The sequence below is a fragment of the Diadema setosum genome, chromosome 16, assembly GCF_964275005.1.
Source record: "Diadema setosum chromosome 16, eeDiaSeto1, whole genome shotgun sequence".
Lineage (NCBI taxonomy): Eukaryota > Metazoa > Echinodermata > Echinoidea > Diadematoida > Diadematidae > Diadema > Diadema setosum.
In genome coordinates, this window is record NC_092700.1 from 26534756 (window position 1) to 26556839 (window position 22084).

General features: G+C 37.5%; 2 protein-coding genes across 2 annotated transcripts in view; both read left to right on the forward strand.

Annotated features, from left to right (window-relative positions):
* The first annotated feature begins 2162 nt into the window (after window positions 1-2162).
* On the forward strand, window positions 2163-6014 carry LOC140239759 (C3 and PZP-like alpha-2-macroglobulin domain-containing protein 8). The gene is made up of 3 exons (XM_072319580.1): window positions 2163-2184; window positions 4133-4306; window positions 5794-6014. The coding sequence occupies exons 1-3, from the start codon at window positions 2163-2165 to the stop codon at window positions 6012-6014; spliced, it is 417 nt and encodes a 138-aa protein (XP_072175681.1).
* Window positions 6015-10370: 4356 nt separating this feature from the next.
* The window catches only part of LOC140239926 (protein unc-45 homolog B-like), a 41333-nt gene continuing 29619 nt past the window's right edge, over window positions 10371-22084 (forward strand). Inside the window, exons 1-9 of the mRNA XM_072319744.1 lie at window positions 10371-10385; window positions 13131-13335; window positions 14724-14899; window positions 15906-15995; window positions 17500-17667; window positions 18270-18438; window positions 19783-19944; window positions 20132-20300; window positions 21533-21695. Coding sequence (XP_072175845.1) covers window positions 10371-10385; window positions 13131-13335; window positions 14724-14899; window positions 15906-15995; window positions 17500-17667; window positions 18270-18438; window positions 19783-19944; window positions 20132-20300; window positions 21533-21695 — 1317 coding nt within the window. The remainder of the gene's footprint in view (window positions 10386-13130; window positions 13336-14723; window positions 14900-15905; window positions 15996-17499; window positions 17668-18269; window positions 18439-19782; window positions 19945-20131; window positions 20301-21532; window positions 21696-22084) is intronic.

Consider the following 22084-nt stretch of genomic DNA (forward strand, 5'->3'; position numbering starts at 1 on the left):
TGCTCTGTGGAATAGGAAAACAATTCAATTGTAATACAAATGAATATAACATCTAAATCATGTTTGTCATCAACCAATTGCACCAAATATCAATGTTCTGACATTTTGAGGTCATTGGCCTCATCATAGGTCATCTGAGGTCATCAGAGGTCAAAGGTAGAAATCTGACTCGAAAGGCTCAGTGGAACATTGAGGCAATTCCTCTTACAAAAATTAGTTTTTAGTACATAATTATCGTGTTTCAGTTATGAGTGACGCATTAAAATATCAATTTTCTGACATTTTGAGGTCATTGACCTCTGAAGGTCATCAGAGGTCAAAGATAGAAAATTTGTCAGGGCTCTGTGGAATATAAAGACAATTTCACTGTGACAAAAATTAAGTTTTAGTACATCATTACTGTGTTTTATCATTAACCAATGACGCAAAATATCAATTTTCTGACATTTTGAGGTCATTGACCTCTGGAGGTCATCAGAGGTCAAAGGTAGAAACCTGTCAGGGCTCTGTGGAACATAAAGACAATTTCACTGTGACAAATATTAAGTTTTAGTACATCATTACTGTGTTTATCATTAACCAATGACGCAAAATATCAATTTTCTTAGATTTTGAGGTCATTGACCTCTAGAGGTCATCAGAGGTCAATTCAGACTTACCTCCCGATCTTAAAATCAATCTTATAGCATGTACTAACAATGGTGAAAGTTTCATGCTTTAGTCAAATTTTGCACAATTCTTCGGCTTATCTGCTCTACTATAACGAGAGTGCACTGTAAACATTCCGGTCTCGCCAATCACTTTACATGTAAACATTCCGGTCGACCACAAAGCGAAGACATTCAAGGACGTCGCTGCGTGTCGGTTGCACGCACCGCAGAAAAACGCCGATAAATCAACTCATACAAGGTCGACCACTTCCAGCAGCACTACACGTCAAACAATGACTAGTCCATTTGTGCTCTTGTAATAACTGCACAGTGACAATCAGTTATTACAACTCTCCAAATTGAAACAGAAGCAAAAATAAAGTGTAAAAACTTTCAGATGTTTGAAGTTCGCCTGTTACAACTACATATCTTTTTTGTTTTTATATCTTGGAAGTTGGAGTTGAATGGTATACATTGATGAACAATTTTCAATTATTCGACATGTTGGTGATGATCTACAGGTTGTCAAATGTGGCGTGATCTATATCATAGTGTATAGCCGTATTCACATATTTTCCTAATTTACCTAGGGGATAGATAATAATGGTTACAGCTCGTTATTCCGAAGGTTCGTTAATTCCGAAGGCTCTTTATTCCTAAGATTCGTTATTCCGAAGGTTCATTGTTCTGAATTTCATTTTCGGATTAACCGATCTTCGGAATAACGAACCTTCGGAATAACGCCACAAATTTTTGGATTAACGAACCCCTTTTCATTTTCGGATTAACGAACCTCTAGGTATAGGGAATTTGCGTGTTTCGGATTAACGACCCTTCGGAACAACGAACCTTCGGAATAGCGAACCTTCGGAATAACTAACAGCACCCGATAAGAATAATGATATTGACTGGCCTTGAGGGAGATACCAGATAAATATTGCCCGCACTGAAAGAATATTGCCCTCGTCTTCGACTCGGGCAATATTCTTTCAGTTTGGGCAATCTTTTCTGGTATCTCCCTCGAGGCCAGTCAATATTATATACGTGACGAACTTATCGACTGTGTGACTCGTAGGCTGTATGACTCATATACCTTTATTAAATGTCGAACTCGTGGGTTGTATGACTCGTGGGTGTCGGTCCCTTGGGATGACTCCAAACTGACTCTAACTCTCCCGCTAGCTCTTCCCCTACACGTATCGTCGTTATTTTCTTTCAACTGTACATTTCGAACTCGTTTTTGCCTTGCCCCCCCCCCCCCCCCTCCTGAGGCCTCCCCTCTTTCCACGACGCCCTGCATAGCTATTTGGGGATGAGCGATTCGGTACGAGCCCCATGGCTGATTCCTCAAGATAGAGTTTTGTATCTTCAAACAAAAAAAGAAGAAGATGAATTGGGAAGGGGGGCATTCTCATGTCCCACTCCCTTTATGATACTATTGTAGGAGGAACTCGTTTTCATTCTGTTAATTTTCTTATTTTTTCTCTCTTATTAACAGAGAGTGCAGGAACCATGGATAAAGAAGTCCGAGAAAGTGAGTTGTTTTGAAGAATCTAGTCCTAGTGAAATGTTAACCCAAGAGATCATTATATCTGCATGTGTCTCTTAATTTTCCTGTCATACTGTCATGTACAAATGCATTATAAATAGACCTACATATTTTTTTTTTTGTGTTTAATGTGAATTCGAAACTTTTTACGTGAACAAATGGCAAAAAGAAGTGGCTAGTTATGTGATGGGGAACAATAATGGTAGACCAAAATGTCATATGCAGTATATATCGCTATGAATTAATGTCATTGTCTCTGAGCGTTTGAATCACAAGCAATGACACGTATTGGACGTAATGAAGGGTTTCTTGTTAGAGGCGTTTTGTTCTTCTGTTTCCTACGTATTCTAGCCTGTGATTCGGATCCTTGTCAAAATGGAGGAACGTGTAAGGAGACCGCCTCAGGTTATGAGTGTTCCTGTACGGATGATTTCTTCGGACCGAAGTGTGGTACGGTGATTGATGCCCTCTTCCTCCACCCTCTCTTTACACCCCCATCCTTGTCCATAGCTTCGTAATTACAATTAAATTGTATATAAGCGACTTAACTCATTTACTCCCCGCCCATTTGCATTTACTTGGTGAGCAAATAATGCTGGTGATATCCCGTTGTATCTAGCTATATATAGCTTAACTTATGAAATCTGAAGTCAAGAATGTAATTCCGTCGATTGTCATCCACTATCAAAGCAATAAGAGCAATAAACGTGTAGTAGATATTCAATTGGCAACAATTGAATAGTGAAACCCCCCCCAGAATTTCTGACATCTCTTCACGTTTTTCGGCCAGTATATAGAAGCCATTCAGTATCTTGATATTGATGGTATACATATACTACAGTAATTCCACCAACAAAAAAACTGCAGATTCTTAATTTTGGATATTAAATTGCTCATGAAAAAAAAAAACCAGTTTCATGAAAATGCCGCTCTGTTTAATTCATTCGCATTACACTGAATTGGGAAAATTCTAGAACCTATTGACAAACACACAGCAGAACGTTCAGTTCATGCTTTCGTCATAATGTTTGTTTGGATTGCTGATCAAACAGACACAGAGATTACTAGCTATCCAAAACTCCCGACTGCACGAATATGTGTCTAAAATCAAGAAACACAACCGAATTTAACCAGTTCTAAGAAGCTCACGCTGGCTCCCAGTCAAAGGGGTCCGTCCAAATTCGTATACGGCTTAATAAAATCACTTTCAGCTTTTAATTATTTTTACTTTGCTTGCTCCAAGTTATTTGAGAGAACTACAATAAATGCTTCAAATCTATACACCAGAAAAGAACCTATACGTTAAAAAGACTTATTTGCTATTCTAAAAATGTATCAATGTGTATTATGAACTAAATTTTATGGAAAACGAAAATTTGAGCACTTAAAATGCCTCTAGTTTATGGAGTAATCTACCCCAGAACTTATTCAAAAAAATTATAAACATCATAATTAAAATCTGACTTGAAAACGCATTTCTTTTTATTCTACAGTCTAACTCTATATACAAAAAGAGATAATCAATCAAATCTATAAGAATCCATATGGCTATAGTATGGTTTGATGCCGTACCCCCTTTTTTTACATCATTTTATCATAATATTTGCTGACCTTTTACAGGGTAAAATAAGTATAATGGGACATCAACCATTACCTTTGTCAGTTGCAGAACTATACATTCCATTAAAAAAAAAATCAGCAACCCTGATCTAATAATCTTCGATGTTTTCGTCTCAAATTGGCGAAGTTTCGTGTTCATCTCATTTCGTGCACATATTAACACAGTTAATCGATTTTCTCCAGAATATTCAAATTCCAAACTCACATACCTGTCAGTTTCATGACAACAAAATGGTATAAGGTATGCAGCAATTATTACCTCATTTAGTAATGGGAACATAAATATAAATACATTCGCTATTTCCCATCGCAGCATGCCAGGTGGTCTACACAAAGGATGGGGGATCTCGACGGAAATTCACGTTCCCTGATGGTTACAACGTGACCGGTGAGGCCGTGTCCCTGGATTTTGAAGTCAGGGCCATGAGACAAGCACAAATAGCCTTATCCAATGTGGAATCCACTCAAACCTACATGTATCGTGTTGGTAAGTGAGGTCCCTCTTTTCACCTCCTTTATCATTACTCAAAATCTGACACAATCAGGGGATCGATTCATAAAGATTGATCGTAAGATTGATCCTACGATTTAATGCAAATCAAAAAAAAAAAAATCTAACTAACCTGTGCTTCTAATGAAGCCTTAGTGTCTTTATGAAATAGGTATTGATCTTAAATACAGTTGATTCACTGAGTTAATAAATCAAGAGTAAGATTAATTGTAGCTCTTTATGAAACATGGCCCCAGGGAATAATGAGGGTGCACACACAAATGAACCCGGTAAAATTGTATCGGCGGATGGAGATTTCTGAAAAATTCTTTTAAGTCACAGATTGTAGATTCCCTTGACATTATAACAGAATTTGCCGTTCTCCCTTAGAACCTCATGCATGATATGGCAACTGAAGTATACGTACATAGAGATTCACTGACTCCCTTTAAAATCATGATGAAGATTTGGTTCAGATGGGGCTTCATGTTACACAGTTCCCAACTTTTTAGTGAGATTATGAGAAACCTCTCATGAAATATGAAAAAGTATTCAATTCTAAGAGGATTTTAAATATTGTATGATGAAAATTGATTTGGAAATGGCTGAGATATCCAAAAGCAAAGAAGTCCTAATAAAAGATGGTATACCCACGTTTTAGGACCTCTTTGTTTTACTTTTTTTGATTATCAGCCATTTCAAAACCGATTTTCATCAAATAAACTTTGAATTCATCCTAAAATAATGTATGCTTTTTCATTATTCATAAGAGGTTTCTAATTATCTCGCAAAAAGTTAGAAATAATTCAAATCCCCATCTCAAACTGTACAATCCCTTTTAATGTAAACTGCAATACTGAAATGATAATCTGAAAAGTATATAAGCGAATGTCAGAATCATCTATTTAGATGCATGTATTACATATCTATCCTTGGTGTTATATTATAATAGTGTAAAAATCATTTTCAGTGTGAGATATCATAAAATTTAAGTTTTTCAACAAAATCATATTCTAGCGAAGATTCGTATATATGGTAGTTGCGTAATCATTTTGAATAGACGGAGAATAGGGCGCAAAGCAGTATTATAGGCAAAATGAGGACACGTCATGCAGCGCTCAGAACGTTCTCATCAGACATGTCGGATTTTCCTCCATGGACCATGAATGCGTTGGCTGAAAATTAATTCAGACGTGTAGAATGTCAGCGATATCATCAAAATCGGATTAATGACATATCACCACAAATTCACGGGATTTTCACATTTTATTAGTAGCAATAATAGCAGTAATAGCAAGTTTCAGTCGACTTTAACATTGATCCCCCATAATGTTGACAAGAATACAAGAAATCTCTCTTCATTCCCCCATCTCGCTCCTAAATTTCTGTAAGTATAGTCATAGGTGCCGCAAAGAACAAGATACTTCGGATGGAACGATATTGTGCTAATCCACTATCACCGTCGTATCACTGTCAAATAAAAGCGGAAAGAAACACCGGCAAACCGGTCCTATCTGGCAACTCGACGTATGATCGATTTTGGCTGACTTTTGTTCGGGGTCATCTGAAGTTGGGTAGTCATGGTAACGAGGTTCCTCTCCTGCAATGGACCGACCCGCTACCACTGGATGTCAACTACATTGGTCTCTGGACAGGATGGGGCGCCGATGGGTACTGGAAGTTTCACTCGTTCTGTGAAGAGTGACGGCAGTGTGACTCGTGACGCGAACATACACAGTGTAAATCATTGCAGCTATGAATATTATCAATTTGTGTCAAAGGTAACTCCTTTTACGTCATAAATTTATCTTTATCGTGTAGCGTCGTGCACCTTTATCAACTGGTGAATTTCCCTTAACGAGCAATGCTTATGAATATAATTCAACTACAGGCTACTGTTATGACTGTTCCGTCATCTAATAAGGCGATTGCATTAACGATGAATGAGACTATCGAATAGAAATAGCAGCAATGATGATGATAATAAAGTAGCATAGTAGTATAGTGGTAGTAGTATTAGTATGGTTATGGTAATTATAGTAAAAGTATAACGGCAGTGATATTTTTAATGTAGGTCTATCTCGTATTGTCCACTTTGATAAAGTATTATAATTATATACTGTTCTAAATTAGTATATATCTTTTCAACATGGGTTGCTCCTAAAACAGGAGAGGTTGGTGGTTAATTTCCAGACAAAGAAATAGTTAACTTTAATCTTATCATTACTTTCTTCGAACCGAGAAACCAAACGGCAATAGAATTATCATCATACCATTTGATAAAAATCTTAAAGATAAACCCCTGAATCTCTAAAACGAAAGTTTTCCCGATTTACTCATGTAAATAGAGATAGGCCTTTAAAACTTATAAACGACATTATGTACTTCAAATTAGGTACAATAATTTCTAAGCCTCGTATAGAATTTACTGTATTGATACCGAATGAGGAGTTTGATTGCAAAACGAGCTAACTCCATTCTTGTTAAATTGATGTATTTGAGATTAAATCTGTTCAAAAAGATGAATCATAAGAAACTATAATAGTATATGGGATACTTTAATAATAACTTCCAAGAATTCCTTCCAAGAAACTGAGGTATCACTGGAAAAATGTATATTTTTCCATCTGATGACGACCATGTTTTAACCCTAACCAGGCCGGGCTTTTTTGGGTGTTCTGTGGCCGGGGAGAAGTTGATTCAACCCCCCCCCCCCCCCGAGATCTCGGCCATCGATCGCGCAATTGTCATGAAATTTGGCACGTGCATTACCTGTGGCGTAATCTACCAAGCTATACAAAAAGAAATGGACATTTTCGTCATAATAATTACTTATGCTAATATATGCATAAAATCATACATTTTGCTCTAAATCAGAAATTAAAGCTCCTAGAATCCTAATTTTAGTGAAAACATTCTTTGTAGCATTCCTAACAATGTACTTGAAAAAAATTTGGTATCAAAATCAATTTCTTATGTATTTTATTGTTTTATGAATTTCTTATGTATTTCCTTGTTTTTTCGACCTTTTGTTTTACATTTTTTTTCTGCAAAATTTATGACAGAACCTATATCAAGCATAATTATGCTAAAATTAAAGGGACTGTACAGTACTGGTTGAGGTAAGGGATTCATGTTTTGAACATTTCTAAGTGAGATAATGAGAAACCTCTTATGAAATTTGAAAGAGCATGTAATTTTAAAAAGGATTCAACGTTTGTTTGATGAAAATTGGTTTTGAAATGGCTGAGATATCCAAAAAAGTGATAATAATAAAAGGCGACAGGCCACAACTTTATTAGGATCTCTTTGTTTCATCTTGTTTTTGGATATCTCAGCCATTTCAGAACCGATTTTCATCAAATAAACTTTTGATACCCTTTAGAATTGCATGCTCTTTGACATCTCGAAGAGTGGTTTCTGAATATCTCGCAAAACGTTAAAAGCTAAATCCTCACCTCGACCAGAACTGTACACACCCTTTAATTAGTTTCAGCCGATAAAAGTGAAAATATACATATCTTTATGAATAAGAAGAGAAAACTCAATTTGCATAGACTTTACACACAAAATCACGTTTTTGAGCCATTATCGGTCTGACAGGCATGTATAAAACGTTATACAGCGTCGTAACGATAAGCACGATTTTCGCGAAAATGGTGTCAAAAGATGCGCGAGACTTGAAAGTAAAAAGTCAGCGAACAGCGCGGTCAAAAAATTTCGCGCGGCGGAGTAGTCGCGAAAAATGTCGGGGGGGGGGGGTGGTTGATTCAACCCCCCCCCGGCCTTTTTAGGGTTAAGATATTTAAGAAGGGCGCTTATCCCATTTTGCAATCAAGCTATTCAAATGTCTCCTAGGATCTCGAAACAGAGCACATTCAATATCTCGAGTAAATATGTGTACTTGCACGACATTTTGAGTTTTATGGATGAAGATTTAATTCCAAGGTAACACCATCATTTAGATACTCTATACTGAGAGCTCTACGTGTAGCCCCAGTTTGGACAAGCCTATCCTGAGAGCGGATTATAATTATGATCGAATGTATTGTCAACAATTACTGTTGTGTGGATGTTGTGCATATGCTTCACTTTTTCTCCCCATTTTTTCAATTTCTAGAATATTTTTCATTCCGATTTAATCTTTCATATTTGATCGATTGAAACTTGATCAGTCCGTGATTGTGTATGCATGACATTGAGAGCATTGTATGAAATGACATCATATTCATATTATGATTATAATCGGCATTTGCAAATGAGGTACTTCATATGTATGACAAGTTTTTAATTATATATATTACAAGCATGATGTCCACTGTAATCATGGTAATTGCTTTTACATGATCGTCACAGCTATGAATAATGAAATCAATCCCTAAAGAGGTTCAAACAGAGAGCAGTGAACAACAATTATGGGCAATAACTATTATGGTCTACAGTTACTCGCAGAATGCAACTTTTGTATATAAGTGCAGAAACAAATGGATTTAAAAATGAGGAGAGATACAAGGTGGAGATGATGTAGAAGAGAGATTTTAATCCATCTAATGATCTGAAACATGACAATAAAATTGATGAGCGCCGCATACTGATTTTAAGGCTCAATTCGAGTTTTGCATAATTTGTGCGTAAAAGAGGCAACCCTTGATTCTGATATTTGACATGGAAGATGCCCGAAAGGGAATTCGATGAAAACCGCATGCCATTTTATGAGGGTTGATGAGTTTGATGATTGTTTGGATGTAATTTTAATCAGTTCCCCTGTCATTAACAATCAAGAGGTATGATAGGCACCATTTCTATAAACTCCAGACAATCTGTATCCCGATTGTTGATTGTCATTGGCTATATAAAAAGTGCATATTTTGTTAGGGGATCTGTGCTTGACTCTTATAACATGGACTAGAAGCCAAGTATAGCAGCCTATAAATTAAATGCACTTGTAAGTACAGTTTCCAGCAACATAGCACGTTATACAAAGAAGAAAACACCCTTTTTAGCCTCATCTTAATGATTGGGAAATTTCTCTGTTTGTGTGTGTGTGTGTGTGGGTGAGTGTGTGGGAGTGTGTGAGTGTGTGAGTGTGTGAGTGTGTGTTTAAAACTATAGGTGGCACGGTCATCAGAAAATTCCGGAATATTCCGGAACAAAATTTGAGAGCTATTTTTATGAGGCCTATCGAACTTCAACTCGAATCGGAGATCTGAACAAAATTTGAGAGTAGGTCTATATTGTGAGCAGAGGCCTAGAACTTCAACGCTTATGGAAGATCTTAAAGAATTTAAATTTCAATTACTTCATGGGCTGTCTATATTAAGGATCAGTTATTGAAATTTAGCTTATTGTTGATATTTTTTCTTTTTTTTTAAAGACAAAGTTCAGAAACTTATTAGCATTTATTTTGGAATTGCGTTATGATCAAAGAATTTTCGTAGGATATGATTGAGTGTTATGAGATGGCAGAAGTAAGGACACACTCATGAGTGTATTACTGTTATTTTGATGACCAAATTTATCATTGAAACATGAAACTGTATGATGATTTCAGTTATTTTTAATGGAATTGTTCTCTTTTATGTTTGTACCGTATACCAAAGTGAATTGATGTTTCTTATTGATTGGAAGCGATCATTTAAAAAAAAAATGGTGATTCTTCCTACATAATTTGTGATTAGAGGTCTTAAAGATTGGTCATGCGAATATTCAAGTACATGTAGTTTTATCTGTTCATCTCCACTTTTTCTTTTCTCAATTTCGATCGCTCGAAAATCGATCTCCTGAACCCAGCCCTCTTATCTAAAATAATGTTATCCTGATGGACAGTTATACACATAGTCATAAACGATACTGGTCAGTACCAAGTACTTGAGTACGGTATGCGGTTTGTGGAAACGAGGTTGCCGCTTACTCATGGGTTGACTGTCTCGCCGCCGTGTGTCGTGTGGAATGCAAACCAATGGATAGCACACGTACATGTACACATCACACGCCGGCGCCCGGAAGTGCACACAAACAGTGTGTGTGTGAGTGTGGCCAATGCAGCGTCTACAATATTACAATGGCTGAAGAGAAGGTAAGATTTAACGCGAGATGTCATGATTATCTTGCCATAAGAAGCTTTACGTGGAGAGGAATGATATTGAATATATATCCACTCGTATTAGTGAAAGAATAAAGAGCGTAGGGGTGTTTGTGTACGAGTATTTCATTTGCAAAATCGGTGCTCCTCCCAAATCTGTGCTTCGAATGGGAATGGCATCGGTAACTACGCCTGAAGTTTCGGGCACATGTGAGCTCATGATTCCGCTGCGCTGGTATCATCGCGTCGCGTCGCCGTGCTCTGCTGTTCGTGAATGATGGGTGATGTGCGTCTTTATTTTGTTGTCAGAAATGACTGCTCCTAAATGTATGCACTACACGTAGCTATTGTTAATGACAAGACAATATGTCTGGTTTTTATATTGTTAATAGGTTGTTTGTAGCGTTGATTGCATGGATATATTGCAAAATTGCTGTGGAAGCATCGAGAAGGCACAACGACATTCCTCGCATTCCATTAGTATGTCCACACGTACACCACGGTGATGCGCGACGTTCGTGATTGTCGTGTGTGTAAACAACGCGGCGTGTAGGGGATGTTGTGTTCTTTGCCAATTGATCAGCTCAGTTATTTACACAGCAAGGGATTACCTTGCGAGAGTCGAGCAAGTCTTGACCATATCGAGACAGAGAAATATTTCTTTTATTATGCACAAAGGTTCTTTAGTCACATGAAGAATTGAAAATTTTGCTGTTTATTTATATTGCAAACATGTGCCACACATTTTTTTTTTCACATTAATAGGTAGCCTAATAGTAAATGAAGAGTTTGTTTGCAAAAACCGATAAGTCCATATTTGCCAAATGGAGATATTTGCGATTAAAGGTCAAGAAAAATAAAGAGAATAATAAGAAAAATTTTGCTTCTTTTGACCATAATTTCAAAAAATGTACCTTTATATGTAGTGACCAATATATCATTTAAAAAGTACAATTTTGTACTTTATGACAGAGACCGTACTTCAAAATCTTCAAAAATGGACTTATCGGTTTTTGCAAACAAACTCTTCAAATACTTAATAGACCTGTACTTTATAATACTAGAAAGTATGAATGTTTAGTAGGAACCCTACTAGTACACCGTATGTAATACCTAATGTTAGGCCTGTGTCTATTATACTGTATGCAGGTATGTTTTGATAATCACTTTGTTGGTGACATGTTTAAAAACAAAGCAATAGTCTCGCTCTATTTGTGATAATTGTACCTAAAATAAATAAACATCTACAGAACTCTACAATTAAACAAATGGTCTGAAAGAAAAAAGAATATCTGAAAACATGAGATTACATAAAGCGAATTTGTTAAAGGACAAGTTCACCTTCATTAACATAAGGATTGAGAGAATGTAGCAATCTTCTAGAACACATCATGGAAAGTTTGAGGAAAATCGGATAATCCGTTCAAAAGTTATGAATTTTTGAAGATGAGAAGACTACTGCAGTGTATGATGTCACATGCGTACAACAATATAAGGAAATATAGAAAGAATTTCACAAAATTTAATCTTTTGAAAAAAGTACACATTCCCTTATTCCCATTGCCTTTAGAAAGAGGCAAGTCAAGTGCTCTTATTATGCGAAAAAAGTTAAGATATGTTGAATTTTCTTTACATATTTTCTTTATACTGTTGTACTCGTATGACATCACGAGCCTTAGTAGTCTCCTCATCCAGTGGTTCCAACACAAAAGTTTGAAAAATTCATAGCCTTTGCATCGATTGTCCAATTTCCCTCAAACTTTCACTGATGTGTTCTGCTAATATTGCTGCATTCTCTTAATCCTTATGTTAATGAAGGTGAACTTGTCCTTTAATGTTATGTCTGTAGTCGTGTAGTATGTTTCCACCAAACATTGCTGCCATTCCAAAAGAAAACAACATCAAAACAAAAACTGTGATGCCTGGTTGATTATTAAATATGTTGACATGAAAGGGGAGATGATGAGTATTGGAAGGAATTAGAATTACAATTGTATTATACTGTAATTATGTGAGAACTTTGATTTCATGATGTGCCCCAGACCTTATTATTGAAGACAACCAAAATAGCAGATATGCTTTTCATGCCCAGTTTGAATATTTGTTAGGCCTTACAGCCAGGAAGGCATCAATTTAGTTGGATCAAATTCATTTTTTTTTTCTCTTTCCCCCCAAAATCTGCTACTAAAGATATATATGCATGCAAACGAATCCACATCAAGTGTTATGAAATGGCCAAAATGATAGTAAATAGAACCTTTGCACATGTGATGACGTCTAGATGATAGCACACTATTGCACTACCATTTGGTACTGTTGCTGCAACTGTCATCCTACAATGTACAGTGTATGTTCTCTGAGTTGATTATGATGACAACAACAACAACAAAAATCAAACAAATAATGATAAGTACTCCTTTTCGGGTGTTGCAACTTCCAAGTTACCACATTGTTTGTATTGCTGCTGATTGTGATACAGTGCACTCCCGTTTTAATGACCCGGGTTGTAATAACAACATTCCGGTTACAAAGAAGAAATTCAGGCTGCAACATTATATCCTCTCTATTTTTTTTTTTTCTTGGTTGTAACAAAATTTCAATAAAGAAAGAAAGAAAACTGCCGGTCCAGAGGACTTCGTTGTAACGGGAGTCCGCTGTAGTTACTATCACGTAATGATGCAAATATTACTATTGCTCACAACTTGCAACCACATTGCCTGTGTTGCCCACCACAACCAGCAACAAGAATCTCTGCGGTACAAGGAGGAAGGGAACCAGTTCTACAAAGAGGAGAAGTATGAGGAGGCCATCGTGGCCTACACCCAGGCCCTGAACCTGGGCCAGGACCTGGATGACAAGGACCGGTCTGTCTTCTACAAGAACCGGTCGGCCTGCCACCTCAAGCTGGAACAGTACGACCAGGCAGCGCAGGATGCGACTGCAGGTATATGTTTGGACAGTCTACTGTATCCCTTTTATAATCATCTCAGCACCTCGGATATTAACCCATTGAGGACGGGCTGATTTTGTTGCAACACACGTTTCCCATAGACACTTTCCCAAGTATACTTGGGACTCGTCCTCAACGGGTTGAAGGGGTATTCCAGACAATTTTCATAATTTCACATCATGTAGTACGTGCATTCACAGGTCCATGTATAGATTTGTGGAATTTATTGTGGTCTTTGAGCAGAGAGACCAATTCTGTGAAAAATCTCAAACAAATTTAATACACTGAACAGTGTTGATGACATAGGAGCCTCACATATTTCAGAAATGTACCAGTGTAATTCCATTATAATACCGCTTGATTGACAAGTTCACCTGTGTAGAATGTATGCATACCTTCTTCTCTTAATTGTTCTGTTTCCTCGAGCTCCAACTCATGCATTCTTATGATGAGGCTGCTGTGTCATCATCGTTGTTCATTGCAATTTGTTATAAATTTTGAAAACATTCTTATTCTTAAACTCTTTTCTCAGTATGAGTAATTTATCGTTGTTCAAATGTAAAAATCTGAAAATCACCCGGAGGTCTCTTTTAGATGCTGTTGACATTGTACGTAGATATATCACGGGAGAGTTACAGTCTACACTGTGTACATTGAATGTTTCAGGCAACTCGCGGAAATTTCATGCCGCAAAAAAGGCCATCGGCTCCAATTCGCAAAAATTTCATGCCTTGAAAATATTATGTTTTACTGGTACAGTAAATCTTCATGTGTTCAGGCACCCAGCTTAACGTGCCATTTTTTTTTTTCTCATCGTCAGCATGTAGTAATCCTGCCAAACTTGATCTAGGTGTAGATTAGCAAACCAACTCAGGTGTAGCAATGTGCCTCAAGTCCAACAATGGAGGCCATGGTGACACAGTAGGGATTAGGGGGATTAGATAATCTTTATTCATTAAAAATTTGCTTCCAGACGTACATTATGTACCTATTGGCGAAGAAAGCGCCATAAGGGCCAATGGGATTTTTCACTATAGACTTAATTACTCATTGATATAAGCATGCTGTATTTCGTAATATCACTTTCATGCTACTGTATTCCTCAAATACCTTTATTGCCCCTTTCATGACAAGACCTTGTATCTCTATTTGCATATTGAAAATCCTCCTTACTCAATTTTGAATATTCATGAACGAACGAACTGAACGAAGAAATGTACGTGTGCACATCACATTCCTGTCGGGATCAGAGTTAATATTTTCGACGCCATTTTTTTGTGCTTTCTTAAATTTGCGAATAACATCCGACTCACAAATTTCATGAAAATAAAAACCTCATGAAATATTTGGCATATACAGTACTTGGTTTATCTCTCCCGTAGCACTGGACCTGACTCCGTCCGACTTCAAGGCCTTGTTCAGGAAGTGCCAGGCACTCGAGGCAGTGGGCAGAGTGGAGGAGGCCTTCAAGGATGCGATGAAACTCAACCACCTTGATCCTAACAACAAGGCAGTGCAGGGCATGCTGGGAAGGATGAATGCCTTTCTCAAAGAAAAGGTGAGCAGAGAGCACTTGGCTTTAACAGAGTACCGAAATGATGATGTCACAGTCTTTTATTATATCTAGGATAGCTTGGGTTGGAACCAGTTGCCCATATAAACACTTGGACCAGATGAGGTTGGTGCAAACCAGTTTCCATGGGGATGGACAAATGGTTATGACATCACACTTTGGAACTGTAGAGGCACAGTAGAAATAAACACCATTGAGGAGTGGGAAAGTTGAACACAAATAAATTTAAAATGAATTAAATTAGATTTGTGCCATTCACTTAAAGAAGATGTGCAATTCAGAATAAAGTAAACCTCTCACTGCCAACTATGTCTGTCTAATAGGAATATTCTTTTGCTATTTTTCATGACAAAAAAAGGTGTATTAAACCTTTCATCCCATTTTCTGCCAACACCAAACAATGATGTACAATGTAGGCCTACTGTAAAACCTGAAATGTTTGCTTGCACTTTAATTGCGCAATTTTGAGAGAGCCAAGATTCGCGAAATTAAAATGCACGCAAAAGTTATTCGCGAAATTAAAATGCATGCAAAAGTTCTTGTCTATACTACATGCATTGAATGCCCGTGACACTTTGCAAAAATGTCATGCCACGAAAGTATCTTGCTTTTCAGTATAGATGGATGAAAAATTTTATTTTGGAGTACTTTTTCCATTTTTAGTAATTGTATTCCGTTATCCAAGTACTATGCAAGTGCTAGGACGTAATTCATGTAGACCGCAAGTACACAAGTGTTTATTTTTGTGCAAAGTGATTTACCGACTATTTTTTTTTTTTCTCATAGTTCTCTGTATTGACAATTGCCATGTATCATTTACATGTATATATCTTTCAATTTTTTTCTGCACACATGATTTGAATTTCTAAAGATAAATATACAGCCATTCTAAGCTGATAAAACATAATAAGCTTCTCGATCCATGACCCTGCACACAGATACAACAGTGAACCCATGTTGGGTTAATGACTGTGAATTTGTTTCTCTCCAGATGAAGAGCATGTCATCAACAAACAGCAAAGTGGAACAGATGTTTGCTGCCCTCAATGACCCATCTACAGATGCGGAAAAGCGAAGACAGGTATGCTCCATTGGTAGCCTGATGTTGTTAAAGGCTCACCTTGAATTTGAGTAATCAAGATAGATATAATTTTTTTTCAATGAATGTAGGAAATGCAAACTCTGATCTCATGGAAATGTTTATTCCAGGAATATTGTATGTTTGCTGCCCTCAATGACCCATCTACAGATGCAGAAAAGTGAAGACAAGTATGCTCTGATTCTAGCTTGATGTTGTTAAAGGCTCACTTTGAATTTAAGTAATTAAGATTGATTTTTTTTTTTTTTCAACGAATATAATGAAATGCAAACTTGAATCTCATGGAAGTGTTTATTCCAGGAATATTGTATGGAAAAGTCATATTGATTCATATAGAGATGGTTAAACAAGACAGAGATATTATTTCTTATGATCATGAAATTTGCAATTTTGCTATCTAGATGGTCAGTAATGATGGTTCATTGTGTAAACCCCACTGTGGCAATAACTTTGTGCTGCTGAATGTTGAGTTCAAATTCATGATTTTCTTCCGTCGAGATGTTTTCATTGCAACTGATTGACAAATTGCCCTACATCGACGTAAATAAGCACTGAATTGATCAGTGTTTTAGTAGTAGCCATGATAAAAAATCATGGGCGTACATACTCGAGCAGGATTCGAACCTACGACCTCCTGATCACCGGACAGGCGTCATTTCCACTAGACCACCGAGCTTTCGCCCGACAGCAAGTGTTGGTTCTAATCCTTATAGCATGCAGCGGGTACTGCTTTGTTATTCAAATTCATGATTTTCTTCCGTCGAGATGTTTTCATTGCAACTGATTGACAAATTGCCCTACATCGACGTAAATAAGCACTGAATTGATCACTGATCAATTCAGTGCTTATTTACGTCGATGTAGGGCAATTTGTCAATCAGTTGCAATGAATGTTGAGTTGTTTGAATGTTACAACTTTTTCATGTATTTTTGGTAGAGATATGTGAAAATGTATGTATGAATTGCCACTATTAAATGCTAGCCAGGACAGGTTGCAGCCACACTTCTGCTGTCATTCCATGTGATGGTTTGGCAGCAGTGCTGGGTCTTGTAGATCTATGCACGCCCTCTTTTGTTTTCCTCGTATACAGGGCGGTGAGTTAGCTCAGTCTGTTGCACGTCTGCCTTCGACCCATGCGACCTGGGTTCGATACCTGAGTCTCACTAAGCAATGTTGTGTGTAATCATACCATCCCCTCTGGCAGAGGCAAAACACTCTGACCCTCGGATAGAACATAAAATGGAGGTCCGGTGTGTAAGGGAGTCACAACTCATTCACGTAACAGATCCCGCTTCATTCATTCATCGTAGAGAGCAGGGTGTTTGACCTGGTGAAGTGGTCCCGCCTCACATCCAACTGAACCCTATGGAAGACCAGCTATTGCAGTTGAATATGAGCTATCTAGCAGTCTTCTCAGATGGAAATGAACAAACAAACAAAAGCATTCATAGCCTGTTTTGTTTTGCTCTTTCTTTTTTTCTCCAGGCTGCCAATAATCTGATCGTCCTCGCCAGGGAACCGGCCGGAGCTGAGAGGATCTTTGCCGAGAGGGGAGTGGATCGCATGAAGCTCCTCATCAAGTCCGACGACACTGAGCTGAAACTGGCCGGGCTCAGGGTCATGTCCTGTCTGTGCAATGGCCACAAAGCGCGGGTAAGGTCAAAGGTCATGAGTGTGATACTGCATGGATTGACACCATTTTGAGGTTATGCAAATTAATCCACATTATGCCATATGTTTGTAAGTGTTATATTTATCAAGTTGCAACTCAAACAACATTTCTGTGCGTGATTGAAGTTGTGACTGAAGACATTATAGGTGTATACTGTATGAGATTATGTAATGAAATGTTGGACAATCACCTGGTAAACTGATTTTGGTCCTGAATTCCCAAGTGAGGTATGTTGCCACGTAGGTCTAATTTGTAAGTGTAGATCACTCAAGACAGTTAGCCTAATTTTTGCACCATTGTATACACTTAAGTACACACACATGTGTAAAGGATCAAATATCAGCGAAGAATAATTATAGTGACAGGGCTGGATTGTACATCAAAATTGATGAAATTTGTTGGTTTCTTATTGATTGTTTTTTCTTGTTATTTAAGTGATTTATTAGCTCAATAAAGCTGAGTTAAGTTGATGGAAAAAGAATTTAAGCAGGCAAACAGACAACACACATATGCACACACACTACTAGCCTCTGCATAGTTTAGCTACACCAGACAATTTTTCATTTCTTCCCTCCTTAATTAGGCCATGGCAGTTATTAGGGAACTCACCCTCCCAACCCTGGCCGAGTACTTCGCAGTGAACTCTGAAGCGATCACTTGCGCTGCAGCCGGAATCCTGCTGACTGCCATCCAGGCCATGCTGGTTCCAGACAAGAACCAGGCCAGGAACAGCGACGCTGCTCTAGTACCAGGTACTGTTTGTCTCAGTCCTGGTCCTTGGCATGCTACCCTTTAGCCCATTGAGTACTAGGGGAATTTCACTCCAGAAATCATCATCATCTCATCATCAAATTGGCACCCCTAAATCTTCTTGCTTATGCTATATCGGAGAAAACATGAATAAGATTGATTGAATACACAGATAGAGAAGTGAATATTGAGAAAAGTAGAATGCACAAACTTAAAAGAATTTATTAATTTTCTATCGCCAATTTGAGAGAGAAACTAAAATGTAAATTCTCTTAAATGTGTAGCCAATTACAGATTCAATGATATATTTATCAGTAAAGATGTTGTAGAAAATTCTGCAACCCCTCCGAAAAAAAAGTTGTATATTAACCCATTGAAGACTAGTCCCGAGTATACTCAGGCAGGTGTCTATGGGAAATGCGTGTTGTAGCAAAATCAGCCCGTCCTCAACAGATGAATGTCGAAGGGTTTGAAGAAAAGAAAAAGAGGAGAGAGGAAGTGAATGTATCACCCACTAACTGTGCCAAAGAAAATGAGAGAGTGGTTAATATCTTTCATTCATGCAAATGATTTAATGGTGTTTGTTTCATGGCAATATGGGTTTTGGTTTATTTCTGTTGATTTTATGTCAAACATTCGGAGGTGGCCTTTCCAAGTTTCTCAGTTCTCCATTCTCAATTTTTGTCAGCTCTTTTTCGTCTCTGAGAATTTTCATTTTTCATCATGTTCCGCTTTCAATATGACATATTCATGTTGTAGAATGATCAGTAATGACTGTAGACTCTTATGATTGCTTGTCTTCACAAAGAGACATACATATAATGCATGCTGTTACAGTATGTTCTGAATGATTAATTATCCTTTTTTCCCCAAGAAGAAATGATCAGTTCACCTTTTATCAATACTAGTTCACTAAATTTTCAGTATGAATTAATCATAAGTGGCAATGGTATAGGACTAGTCTGTGATAAATTGAAAATTTACCGTCATCAAATCCACAGGTGCTGATAAACACCAAGTTTTCAAATTAAAGAATGCAATATTGCTTTTGTGTCCCTGGAAAAAAGACCTCTACAGACGGCCCCACCATTCTGAATTTGGAGAAAAGAATCTGAATAAATTTTGACCATTCTCACCTCTTGTTTCAATTAGAGTTTCTTATTTTTCTTGATAATTTTACTGCACACTTCTATCTGAAATGCCGTTTCCTACTTTTTAGCCATATCATCACTGTTTTTTAGTTAGAAAGGTTGGGAAGTCTGCCTTTATGGCTGAAGCCCAGAAAATATCTTTCAACCTTTTTCAAAGGTAATTAAAATGTCTCTCCTCTGTATTCAACATGACAGATTCTTCACAAGAGTTCAAAGGTCTCCTTATGTTCTTCCTTGGTCTCCTGACGAGTTCGTCGGTGTCGGGCTACGGCCGCGATGCTGTCATCGACATGATCATCAAGTTCATTCCCAAGAAGGAGGGAGCTGGGAGAGCAATGGCTTTTCTCACAAATGGAGGTAAAAATTCAACACGTCTTTAAAAAAGAAAAAATGCCTTACTACTTATATTACTTATACAAATTACTTAGCTCTTTCTTCTACAATGCAATACAATACAATGCAGTGCAGTGCAGTGCAAACTTAAAACTAAGATCTTCACCTCTTAGTGTACAGTGCATATCATTGTGATCGTCCACTAAACTAGGTCTACACAAGCTGTTGACCGTGGCTGGCCAGGTTCCTGCACTCAAGCGTCTTCCAGTGACTCCAAACACGCAGATGCACGCGTCTGTTGCCCTCGACAAGCTCTACTGCGAGATGCGGGGGGACAAGCAGAGAGCGTACTTCCAAGATTTAGCAGACAAATTTGTTAGGTGAGTAGAGAGGTGATATGTGACCCACTACAACAGAAGGAGCCGAAAGTCGAGGGAGGTTGATTTTCTGAGAATGACGTCACATTATTCCCTTGCTCTTCTGCTTTAATTTCATATATAAAACAACTCATAAGAGCACATGGTTGTGGAGATATTGATGATTTTATGAGACCTTGTTGAGTCGTCTAGGAAATCATGGCCTAGAAAAACGCTAATTTCTTGTCTATCCTTTGATCATTTATTTTCAAAATTTCGGCAGATGATAGACAAAACATTAGACTACAACATAATGCCAAAAACGGAAATTCGCTGATTTTGACTGATTTTGATGATCTTTATACTTCAAACTCGATTTTCTCGGGTCAGCCGTCAGGGACTTTGGATCCTTTTGTTTTAGCGGGTCACGCATTTGTGGTAAAGTATATCTTCCTCTCTTTTTTTAGCTTAAGTGATATTTAAGGTGTAACTAGGTTTTTGTACCGGTATGCAATAGCATGTAAGATAGTTGCTTGCTTACCAACCTGATACTGTAAAAAGCTGTCATTTTTGCATACATATATTTTTGCAAATAAGAAAGTCACAGACATTTTTGTGAAATGATGTTTTTGTGATTTGACACCAAGGCACTAATGCCTGTCTGTTCATTCTGCCACATCATGCGATCACAGTCGGGTGGCGATTATTTCGTTTAATTTGCGGGCCAACGGTGATTCATGAAATTTGCAAAAATAACAGATTTACAGTAGCCTGAAGTTTAGGGGTACAGTTATTTTTGGATTTTGGATTTTTTTATTTTCATTTAGCAGGAAACTGTTCTGTTAAAAGAATACAGTGTAATCCTGCTATATTGGAATATTCTACCTTTGATTTTTAGCATTTGTGGAACTGCTTATCATTCCCATAATTTTGTTTAATTTCCAATGAAAGTTGAAAATGAATACCATGGAGTTCGACAGGATTCGTTTGATATCCCCAGTAAAAATGTAAATGTAAATGCCATTAAGTCCAGCATGATTTCTGATAATTTTCTTTGATGTCCCCAGTGAAAATTGAATATGAATACCATGGAGCTCTGATGATTTCGTTTGATATCCCAAGTGAATAATTCAATGTAAATCCCATTAAGTCCAGCATGATTCCTGACAATTTTGTTTGATACTCCCAGGGAAAAATTCAGTGTCAATACCTTGAAGTCCAACGCAATTCATGTTGATTTTGTTTGATATCCCCAGTGAAAAATTCAATGTGAATACCATGGAGTCCAACATGGAGGTCCTGACCGCCATCTCGTCACTCATCCAGGGTCCGACAGAGGTCGGCAACAAGCTTCTGAGCCGCGAGGGCGTGCTTCAGGTCATGATCGCCATGGCGGCCAGCCACGACGTCCTCCATCAGGTGAGATTTGAAGTGTGATGATGGTGACACTCCCTCTTCTTCTCAAAAAGGAACGTACTAGAATTACTGTATATGCCGTATGAAATAGCGAGTCTAATTCTTTGCAAAATGGGACTTTCAATAATTTTCCAGCAGTTCAATTGATGTTTTGGTGCATTATTTTCAACAATAGCACCAGACTCGCAAAATTCATGGAAACGAAAACCCCACAAAATGCATGGCGTATACAGTACTGTCTTTACATTTAAGAGTGCCTGTCTGAAATGGAGAAGAGAGATTTTCTGAAAAATTTTGGTTTAGATAGATGAAAGTACAAACTCAAATAATCCTTTGAAACTCAAAATGTAAATATCATGACAGATATGAATCTACCATGTAAGGAGTTTTGT